The sequence below is a fragment of the Eulemur rufifrons genome, chromosome 2, assembly GCF_041146395.1.
Source record: "Eulemur rufifrons isolate Redbay chromosome 2, OSU_ERuf_1, whole genome shotgun sequence".
NCBI classification, from domain to species: Eukaryota; Metazoa; Chordata; class Mammalia; order Primates; family Lemuridae; genus Eulemur; species Eulemur rufifrons.
Window position 1 is genome coordinate 116,505,509 of NC_090984.1, and position 11,877 is coordinate 116,517,385.

Here is an 11,877-nt window from a genome sequence, read left to right on the forward strand (position 1 = left end):
AATGTTGCTCTTACTCTCCTGCTGTGACCAACTCTACCTGGGTTAACCATGTTAGACCATGATTGCAGGTAACTCAAGAAATTAAAATATTCCTGGGAAACACTGCTGTGGAAACAACCCAATAGTAATATACTTTGGTTGGTGGTACCTCACCCTGCAAAAGATATCCAGAAAACCAAGGGAAATAGTCTGTCATTGTTTGACTTGGTATCAGGTGCTTTTATCTAAGATAAATTAATTTGCTTTCAAATAATATTATTTTAAATCATTATACAGTGTATGAAAGTAATTCAAGCATTTTTCATCTGCCCAGGGACATCAGAAACAGACTAGGGTGATGACAAACAGCAGGGCAGAGGAGGACTTGATTCCTCGCTCCCTTTATCTTTCTGCCTCCCCTCTTTTTCCTTTCTTTCTTGTCATTCCACTTCCTTGTCCCACTGATCCTTTTTCTTTCCTCTTCTTGTACCTCTTCCTTCTTTACCTTTCACTCCTGTCTTCTATCATCCTGAACTGTGTCACCACCACCTCCCACCAGAGTGTATCCATTTGGAGCCTGATAACTTACTCTTTCACTCCTTGGTTGACTCCACTCTTCAGTAAAGGACACCTGCCACATTAACTCACACTATGCTGAAGAAAAGCAACCCATTTTCAGGGAAAACCTGACTTAGAACAGTGCAGGATCATTGGTTCGAATGGGATGGATGTATCATTCATTACTTAGCTTGGTAGAGCAAAAGACAACACTATGAGGGAAATGTTATGACTGAGAATCAGATGATTGATTATACTTGATTTTATTTTTTATGGCTTTATTGAAGTATAATTTGCATATGGTAAACTATCATATTTAAAATGTAGAGTTTGATACGTCTTGACTTATATTACACCCACGAAACCATGATCACAATCAAGATAATGAACATATCCATCACCTCCAGAAGTTTTCTTGTACCCATCTATAATCCTTCTACTGCACCATTTCCTGTACCCAACTCCCTGTCCCCAGGCAACTACTGATCAGCTTTCTGTCACTACAGGTTAGTTTGCACTTTCCAGAATTTTCTACAAATGAATTCACACATACATACTTTTTTTTTTTGCCTTCTTTCACTCATAATAATGATACTGAGATTAATCCATGTTGTTGCATGTGTAAGTAGACCATTGCTTTTTATTTCTGAGTAGGATTCTATTGTACAAATATGCCACATTATGTTTATCCATTTATCAGTTAATGGACGTTTGGGGTGTTTCTAGTTTGAGGCTATTACAAATAAAGCTCCTATGAATACTCATGAACGTGAAGTCTTTGTGCATGTATATATTTTCATGTATGTTGAGTTAATACCTAGGAGTGGAAAGTCTGGACCATAGGTATATATTCACCTTTTTGAAAAATTGGCAAATCATTTTCTAAAGTGGTTGTACCCTGTTACATCCACACTAGCAGAGTATGAGCGCTCTAGTTCTTCCACATCTTTGTCAACACTTGATGTAGTCAGTCTTTAATAGTAATTTTTCTGAGAGTTGTATACTGGTATTTCATTGTGGTTTTAAATTGTGTTTTCCTGTTTGCAAATGATGTTAAGCATCTTTTCATGTGCTTATTTGCTATTATCCATATATCTGGTGGGTGGAGTGTCTGTTAAAATTATTTTTCCATTTTTTATTGTGTTGGTTTTTTCCCCTGATTATTGAATTTTGAGATACAAGTCCTTTATCAGCTATGTGATTTGCAAAGATTTTCTCTGTGGTTTGTCTTTTCATTGTCTTCAGGGAGTCTTGTGAAGGGCACAAGACTGTTCTTAATTTTGATGAAGTACCATTTACCAAATTTTTCTTTTAAGGATCATGCATTTTGTGTTGTATTTTTAAAAATTCTTTGCCTAAGTTTGGCATGGTGGCACATGCCTGTAGTTCCAGCTAGTCTTGGGAGGCTGAGGCGGTGGATTGCTTGAACCTAGGAGTTTAAGATCAGCCTGGACAAAATAGTGAGACCCCGTCTCTTAAAAAAAACTTTGCCTAATCCAAGCTCATAAAGAATTTTCTTTTTGTTTTATTCTAGGTGCTACCTGTGTTTTCTATGTTCATCTGGGTATTAGTTTATGTCTGTAATCCATTTGAGTTAAATTTTGTATATGGCATGAGGTATGGATATCCAGTTAATACAGCATCATTGTTAAAAATACTATCCTTTCTCCATCAAATTGCCTTTGCACTTTTGTCAAAAATCAATTGACCATGTATGTATGGTTCTATGTCTAGATTCTCAACTCTGTTCCATTGATCTCTTTGTCTATCTTTATACCGTGCTGTCTGGATTACTATAGTCTTATAATCTGCTTTGAAATCAGGTAGTGTTAGTCTTAGAAATTCATTCATCTTTTTCAAACTTGTTTTGGCTATTCTAAGTCCTTTGCATTTCTAGATAAATTTTAAAATCAGCTTGCCAATTTCTACAAAAAGATTGCTGGGAATTTTACTGAGATTTTACTGGGATTTTGCATTAAATCTGTAGATGAGTTTAAGGAGAATTGAAATCTTAACAATATTGAGTCTTCTGATTCATGGATACAGATCTCTCCACTTATTTCTTATTTATGTCTTCTTTAAGTTTTCTCAGCAATATTTTATAGTTTGCCATATACAGGCCTAGTATAATTGTGTCATATTTATTACCCTAAGAATATAATATTTTTATGCTATTGTAAATGGTATATGTTTTACATTTCTATTTCTGATTGTTCATTAATAATATTTAGGAATACAACTGATTTTTGTAGTGCTCTTCTACCCTGCAATCTTTTAAACTCCCTTATTTGTTCTAGTAGCCTTCTTGTCGACTTCATTAGATTTTCTATGTGGATTATCACATCATGTGCAAATAAGGGCATTTTTATCTCTTCTTTTCAATCTCTGTGCCTTTTATTTCCTTTTCTTATTTCATTACTCTGGATAGATCCTCCAGTACAAACTGAATAGGAATGGCCAGAGCAGGAAACTGCCTTGTTCCTGATCCTAGGAAGAAAGCATTCGGTCTTTCATTGTTAAATATAAATGTCAGCTATTAGTTTTTCACAGATAACCTTTATCAGATTGAGTAGGGTTCTCTTCCATTCTTAGTCTGCTAGGAATTTTTGTTACAAGTGGATGTTGGATTTTCAAATGCTTTTTCTACACCCATTAAGGTAGTCGTGTGACTTTTCTTTTTTGACTGTTAATATGGTGAGTTCCATTAACTGATTTTTGAATGTTAAACCAACCTATATTCCCAAGACAAATCATACTTGGCCAAGTATTATCCTTTTTATATCTTTGTATCTTGCTGAATTCAATTTGCTAACCTTTTTTTTTTTTTTTTTTTTTTGAGATGAGGTCCTGCTCTGTTGCCCAGGCTGGTGTGCAGCGGCATGATCATGGCTCACTGCAGCCTCAAACTCCTGGGCTTATGTGATCCTCCTGCCTCAGCCTTCCAAGTAGCTGGGACTACAGGTGCATGCCACCATGCCTGATTAATTTTTTTTTTTTTTGTAGAGACAGATCCTCACTATGTTGCCCAGGCTGGTCTTGAACTCCTGGCCTCATGAAATCTTCCTCCCCTAATCTCCCAAAGAGCTAGGATCATAGGCGGGAGCCACCACACCTGACATACTTCTCTATATATTATAGAGCAAACCATATATTGTTATTGTTTTTGCTTTAAACAGTCAATTATCTCTTAAAGGGATTTTAAACATGTTTTCTATTCATTTATATTTGCTATTATTGCCGTATTTATATTTGCCATTTTCAGTGCTCTTCATCCCATTCTGTAGCTCTAAACTTCCATCTTTTATCTTTCCTTTCTTCTGCCCAAAGGACTTGCTTTAACATTTCCTGTGTAGGTCTGCTGGTAATTAATCGTTTTAGATTTTGTATGTCTCAGAAGGACTTTATTTTGCTTTCCTTTGTGAAGGATAATTTCACTAGATATTGAATTCTAGATGGACAGTTTGGGTTTTCCTCCCAGAACTGTGAAAGTGTTGCTCCTCCACTGTCTTTTTGCTTACATTGTTTCCAACAAGAAATCTCCATCGTTCTTATCTTTTCTCATCTGTATATAATATATCTTTTTCTTTGGCTGCTTTGAAGATTTTGTCTTTGGCACATTGTTAAGCAACTTGATGATTGATACACCCTGAGATAGTTTTCTTCATATTTCTTGTGCTGAGGTTTGGTGAGCTTCTTGGCTTTTTGGATTTATAGTTTTCATTAGATTTGGAAAAGTAAAACAAATCCATTGTTTATTCAAATATTTTCTTTAGTGCCTCTACTCAACATGCTCAATCTTTCTTTTACCTCCTTGACTATATTGAATATAATTAGAATAACTCTTTTAATGTCCTTGTCTACTAATTTTGTTATCTGTGTCATTTTTTTCCCCTATTGATTGATTTTTCTCTTCATTTATGGCTCACATTTTTCTGTTTCTTTGCGTGCTTGGTAATTTTTTATTGGACATTGTGAATCCGACTTTCTTGGGTGCTGAATATTTTTGTACTCATATTCAGCTGATTCAGCTGAATACTCATATTCTTGAGCTGTATTCTGTGATATAATTACATTACTTACAAATATTTTTGTCCTTTTGAGGCTAGCACTTAAGCTTTGTTAGGTGGGATTGGAGCAGCATTTTTTTCTAGGACTAATATTACTACTCCTACGGTACCACCGTCCTTTATGAATATTCTCATGCGTTTTATGAATCACAAGATCTTTCTTCTCTGACTAGTAGGAACATAAACTATTCTTGACCCTATGTGATCACCAGGGATTTTTCCTTCTAACATTTTTGAGTTGTTCTTTTCTTCAATGTTAGGGAGCTTCTTGTTTTGTTTTGTTTTACCTGTGTGTGGTCAGTATTCAGCTGAAGACTCAAGGGGAAACCCTTGCAGATCTTTGGAGTTCTCTCTGTCTGCAGCTCTCTCCTGTCCAGTATTCTACCTTGCAGTAGGCACCTTGGCCTCCCTGGACTCCTACCTACATCTCCTCCACTCAGGAAGACTGCAGGGCTCCACCTGGGGTCCTCTTCCCTGTGCCTAGAATAGTTGGGGGGCTCACCTTGTTTTTTTCCTCCCCCTCAGTGATCTCTGTCCTGCACTGCCTGACGTTCAGTATCTGAAAATCATTGTTGCGAATAGTTTGTCTGGATTTTTAGTTGTTCCAGGCAGGAGGGTAAACCTGGTCTTTGTTACCCCATCTTGGCTGAAAGAGAAAATTTCACCACCAATTTTAATTTTGAGGGCTGGAACAGGAAGGGGTGACATGAATATATGCCAACCAAGCAGGAAGTCTTCCATTTATTCTGTAGCATAAACCAAGATACGAGGAAGGGTATCCCTTTTATTTTGGTGAAAAACAACCTATTTTTAAAAATGTCCTTGAGTTTTCTGGAGATTGTTTCTGGAGAGGGCAGGAAAAAAGCCCAACCAACTTTACTCTGTTATAACAATACAGAGCCTGAAATAGATGACATCTAATTCTTACTGACAGCTTTGTAGGAGCCACTAGCAAAAGGGAACTAAAATGGATGTTATTCAATAAGTCAAATTAGCATTCCTGAAGTAGGATGACTGCTGGGTTATATAATGCCACCCGTAATAATGAGCTTTAACTCGATGCCGTCAGTCTTGTGATTCGTAAACCACATACCTGAAGGTCCCTTGCAGGTATATTTTAGAATCATATGGTTACATGTTACATCAATGGGGACATAACAAAAACCCTTTTTGAACCAACATTACTGTGCTCTTTGCTTGCCTCACACACACGGGCCCTTGGCCCAGTGACTGTCCCTCCAGGGTCAGTGCTCTCAGCGGTCCCTTCCCAAATCCCTCCAAATTCTTAACAGGAGGTTAGTTCAGGTGTTTCCCAAGTGTGAAGAGGCATACAAGGCCCACTTCCAGATTAAATAGTCAAAGATCAACAAAGTTTGTAGGCATTAAGGCCTCCAGGGCTTGCTTTTTGCTGTACAGACATTGTCGGGGGAGACAGTGAGACTAGTTACTTCTCCTCATTCAGAATATCTATTAACAGACGAGCCAGTCCCGGTAAGGGCCAGAGGGCGTAGCCTTATCTGGCACCAACTTTGTCATCCCACAGTTTTCGTTATGAGAGTTGGGGGGCTGAGGAGGCGTGGAAAGGGTGGCATTTTCTGATATTTTGAGTTTTAGACTTATTACGTCTTCTGGTGCACACTACACTCCGTTTCTGAACACGATACCATGGTAGAGACAGAGCGTTAGCTGGTGGCAGTGTGAACGCCTTGCTTAGCAGTGGTTAGGAGTAAACATCAATGGAAGTCAAGGGAGCAAATTGTGTACATCGACAGAATGCTCAAAGTAAAACAACGGCCGGATTTAGCCTTGGGAACCAAAACGGTGAGAGAAACACAATTTATCACTTCCCCAAGTTTATTTTTAAGAAAATGTTGTGATGAACTCAGTGAGACCAGCAGCCTCTGGGTGTGGCTAACCGTGAACCGCAAGGCCACGTCCTCGCTGCCCCTGTCCCGAAAGGCTCTCTCCTCTGGCTCTGCTCGTTTCTGTGTGTCCCCCAGTTCGCCCAGGCTGGAAGCCTCGGCCTTTTCTCTGACCTTCCCCTCACCCGGAAGAGCAAACTCGTGCTCATACTGTCACAGGTTGTCTCTCCATCCCCAGCACCTGTCCCTGGTCTTACCTGGGCCATCGAGGCAACCTCCACGCGGGGCCCCTGCCTCCATTCTTGTGTCCTTCCTCACCCTGCTCTGCAGACTGTGCCACGTCATCTCTCTGGAGCACAGTTCTGCTCATGGTGAATGGAGCGCCCCCTTTGGAGTGGTACTGAATTCGGAATAAAATCCAAAGGCCCTAATTTGGCAGTCAGGGCATCTGCGGGCTGGTGATGAGAGGCCCGGGCCTCTGCTTTTCTGCACTCGGTTTCCATGAGCCTCCCCTAAGGACCTCACACCCCAGCCTCACGTGAGTCCTCCCGCCCCTCAACTCTCTGCACACTCCCACCTCTGAGCCTTCATACTCTCTCTGCATCTGAGAATGCCTGTACTAGTTTCCTAGGACTGCCATGACAAAGTATTACGATCTGGAGGGCTTAGACAACAGAAATTTATTCTCGAGGTTCTGAAGGCCAGAAGTTTGAGATCCAGGTGTCAGTGGGGTTGGTTCCTTCTGAGGCTGTGAGGGAGGGTCTGTCCCATCCCTCTCTCCCGGCTGCTGGCTTGCTGGCAGTCTTGGGTGTTCCTTGGCGTAGATCTCTGCCTTCATCTTCACGTGGTGTTCTCCCTGTGTGTGTGTGTCTGTGTCCAAATGCCCCTTTTTATAAGGACGTGTGTTATATTGGATTAGGGCAGGGCCCCCCTTACCCCAGTGTGTCCCCATCTTGACTAATTACATTGTCAACAACCCCATTTCCAAATAAGGTCACATTCTGAGGCAGTGCAGGTTAGGACTACAACATAGATTTTTAGGGGACACAACTCAATCCATGGCAACGCTACTCCTGGATCGGAGTGGAGGGTTGGAAGGAACATGGAGTGAAATGACAGGATGTTTATTAGCACGTTAAAGATCTGAGAAGGACTGAACTAAAGAAACCAGCATTTCCAAACTTATTGGATCATCCCCCACCCCCCATTTAAAATCTCACCAGACAAGAATTCTGTGGAACATGCTTTGGAAAACGCCATATTCTGTTTCCAACTTCTGGTTTTACAAGGCCATAAACATCTGCTTATATTCTAAAGGACTGAAACGTGGCCGAGAGACCAAAGCAGAGTGAGGGGAGCTGCTTCTGGAGGCACCGAGCGAGGCCCCCTGTGAGCTCCAGGGAAGGGCCCATCGGAGAGCTCGGGGGCACTGAGAGAGGCGGCAGAGGGCCAGGTCACCCGGCAGGGACTGGCACCCACATGCTACAAATGCCTGGCCCCGCCTGCTGTACTTCACCTTCTGTATCACAGCCAGGCAACCCTAGGGGTGGTCTTTTGCAATCACTGAAGTGTTGTGACCGCTGCCCAGTGATATTTTCTTAATGACTGCAGGCAAATAGAGTCACCGCTCCACTCGGAGACTCAGTTCTGAAGCTCCCGCAGAGGAAATTCTATTTCAAGAAAGTGAGGATTTAATTAAATAAATACACATTTAATTTCCCGTGCTTGGTGGCTTTCAAGAGACAATCAGTCATTTACTCTAAAGTGTGTATTTCAGGGACTCATGGGGCGCTTATTAACCTCCAAATGCCGCCAGCTCAGCAGGGTCTGGCCTCAGAAAGACATTCCGCTGATAACAGGTAGCTCTGCAGCCGGGGCCCACATCCGTCCGTGATGCGAAAGGGACTCAGCGTGGCCTGTGTCCCTCGTGGGAGTCGAAGCTTTCGTGGGGGCATGGAGAACAGTAATAACAAGGCTTCTGTCTTTCTCCACACAGCTGATACCTATGTGGTTGCCAATGATTCAGTCAAATATCAAGGTAAGTCACCCCCGGGCTGACGGGGAGCTCAGTTTCCTCCAGGGAAGATCATGACATTCATAGGCCTTGCTGATGTTCCCTTACTATGGAGCAGGATGAATTCATCCTGCTCCTGGCCTTAGAGGGCCGATAATGCAGGAGACCCTGTGGGCCGGGGAAGGGCCCTACAGGCAGAGGGTGGCACAGGAGCCACTGTCCTGCTCACTGTTGACAAGGATGCAGGTGGAGGGGGCATCCCAGAGTCCATGCCAGGCTCAGTCCACTGATTAGAATACAGGCCAAAAAGCTACCCTATCTTTGGAAGATACCCGTGGAATCTGGTCCCAGGCACATCCAGTGAGATACTGCCACTGAGATTGCTTTTCTGTCATGGGAAGAATTCTATTAAAAAAGGCTAACATTGAGTGAATGGCAGAAGTGGGCACTAGAAGGGACCTCCCCCCTCATTTCACACATGAAGAAATGTCGGACCCGTGGGAAAAGTGACTTGGACAGGATCCCACAGCCCGGAGGGGAAAGACCCTGCCTGAATGTATTTCCCAATCCCAGGCCTTTCCTGAGTGGCGCTTTGTCATTGCAGGCGCAAACACAGTCCATGACTAGCAAGCACAGTTCCTGGGCTTGACATTACGAGGGCCAAGCCAGCTACCTGCCCCGTCCCAAACTGGTCCTGTCCACGGCGCTGGGAGTGCTGGGGGGACGGCGGGGAGAGGACGGAAACTTTCTTGCTGGATCTCCTGTCTGAGTTGGGGAGGGATTTCCTGGGGGAGGGATGCTAGTGGAAGGAGGAGAGTGTGGACTCGGGGTACCCGGACACCAAAATAGAAAGGCGGGGCTGTCTGCAGTGACTGACGGCAGCCTGTGAGTCCTGATGACTGCGTTGGTGCTACTTGTGGCCACCGCGGGGGACACAGGCACTGCCGAGACCCTTCTCTCAGTATTGGCTTTTCCTGTGGACAGTGAGCTGCCTGCACTCCCGCCTGGAAGCGTCCCACATTGCCTCTCCCACCCCTTTCCTGGCTTTATGGCAATCTGGGGCGACTTCACATTGCCCAGAGTGCTACGAGCAGGCCGACGGGACTCAATAAGAAGCTTGGAAATAGGAGAGGAGCTTTCAACCTGACCCCGCACACACACTGGCATGAGAACAGAGAGATCGAGTAATCATTGGAATGTAATAAGCAGTAAGCACTCACTATGTGCTGAGTTCTGTTCTGAGCACTCTATGAATGTCCTGACAACCCCCCTACCCCCAGCCCCGAGGGTTACTATTATGAGAAAACCTAACACAGACCAAAACACCTTGTTGCCAAAGTCGGTCATAGAGGAGCCAGGACTTGAACCCGGGGAGCCTGAGGGCAGAGCCCGGGCACTATACCGCCTCACCCAGCCCGTGGCGTGGACAGCTCCTGGGGGACAAGTTTGTGTGTCATCCCAGCTGCTGCTGTGTCAGCTTTCCATTCCCGCTGCAGTGAGTCAGTCGTGATGGGCGCGTCGTTATTCAGACGGATTGGGGCCAGGGTGACTCTAGAAACGCGATGCAGGCCCCTGCCCTGAGCGTTGCCAAATTTGAGAGTGTGTCTTCTTCAGGCCAGACAGCCCCTGAGCCAAGCTAAGTTCTGCCTGCAGAAGCAGCCCGGGTCCACACTCCCTGGGTTGCCCATGAACAGCCCGCGGGGAAGGAAACTAAACCGTCTTGCCCTTTCTCAACAGCACTTATCTGCGGGACTCCAGCTTCGCCTGCAGGCCATTCAGAACAACGTGAACCACCACAGCCTAAGGACGCTGCCGGGCTCGGGCCAGAGCGGTGCTGGCCTGGTGGCCCTCCGCAAGTGGCTGCAGTGCACCCAGTTCAAAATGGCCCAGGTGGAAATCCAGTCCTCGGAAGCCGCCTCTCAATTTTATCCTCTATGAGTGGACTCCTCGGCGCTCAGTGTCAACACTCTGGTTTAGCAATAATGGGTTTAAAAACAAAACAATTTGATCCGAGCAGGTTGGGGAACATATTGGTACTGTACATTCTCTTTCTAGTTTAGTAACAGACGTGCAAAGGCCGGAGAGGGCCAAGCAATGAAGCTTTCTTGCTACACATATTTCTGATGACTCCTTGGGCTATCTGATTAAGTGTTTCCTTACATTATTTTTTAAAAACCAAATCATTTTTCTTTAACTAACTTCTATTTTTTTTAAGAAAAAAAAAATAGACTGGTGGGTACTCACAGAAAAGTTGTATAAGTCCCCCTGTTGCTATTTTTGATGATAGAGAATAAATAGGGTTTTTGAAACCTTTGTAGTGTTTTTTCTTAAAATCCACTCTTGGCAATGCAATAAAAAAACCCGTCACCATAAGCCAGTGACACCTGACTGGAGCTTTTTGTCATTATCCTGGGAAAAGTGGCAGCTTGCAAGGAACATTACAAAGTGCACTTAGAAATTAGGTGGTTAAACTGTGCCAATTGTTTTCTTTGTTTTATAATATCATTTTCCAAAACTTGTCCAGTAAGTTTTATTATTTTTAAAAGTAGTTTTTCAACTCATTAGTTCCAGGCTGTACTTTCTTGTAAGCTTTCTGATAACCCCTTTAGTTTTGTGAATAATAAATTTTATCCTTTTGTTAATACTTGTATACAATTCAATTTAAAGCCGTAGCTTGCATACTGGACCGGATGAACCCCACACTGGCACAGGGCACTGCACCCGGAGAGATGTTTCATAAAACGGGATTTTAACAGTGTACAAGCACCCAGATTTACTGGCACTCACACCTAGCGTTGGACTGCACATTCCAAATGAAATCTCTCTTCTTTATCCCTGTAATGCACTGACTAAGAGAAGACTTAATACACATTTAAGCTGTATATTGACATGCTATTAAATGCATTTTTTATTATCTTTGTGAGCCTGGGGTTTTTTAAAAATCAGTTTCTAGAGCTAGAGTTTAGTTCCTGACAACCATTTCTTCTAAACTTGTACAACTTCTAACTTCCCTTAAAACTGCAATTATAAAGAGGAAAAGGCTTTCTTTAAGGTCATCTGGTGAGAGGAAGACGTGACTCACTTGAAGTCCATTCTCTAGGAAGGACTGTGAGACGTGAGACCATTCATTTTTTTTTTTTTTTTCATGTTGGTTTTAAGAAGCTTCCCTTTTCTTCTGGGACGTCTGATATCTTAGTGCTTCTCAGGGGAGAGCAAGTCCTCGAAGGGTTAAGGGTTTCACATGAGTCCTAGAAAGGCAGAGTGGCAGATCTTCATTCTTCTGAAAACTTGCAGGGAACCAATCCGGCTCTATATTAAAAGTATAGAAGTGATCGTTCTTCGTATCTTACCAACAGACTCTTCTGAAAGGCCTTTCCCCAGTCAGCACTCTGCTCGG

The 11,877-nt window shown here is 43.2% G+C and overlaps 1 protein-coding gene across 3 annotated transcripts in view; it reads left to right on the forward strand.

Moving 5' to 3' along the window:
* Window positions 1-11,394, forward strand: part of UNC79 (unc-79 homolog, NALCN channel complex subunit) — a 221,942-nt gene extending 210,548 nt beyond the window's left edge. For 2 of the 3 annotated variants that reach the window (XM_069465253.1, XM_069465254.1), the window contains 2 exons: window positions 8,463-8,504; window positions 10,218-11,394. In XM_069465253.1, the coding sequence (XP_069321354.1) occupies window positions 8,463-8,504; window positions 10,218-10,418 (243 nt within the window). In that variant the 3' untranslated portion in view covers window positions 10,419-11,394. The remainder of the gene's footprint in view (window positions 1-8,462; window positions 8,505-10,217) is intronic. The other variant, XM_069465255.1, reaches the window with a different exon arrangement.
* Window positions 11,395-11,877: the final 483 nt, after the last annotated feature.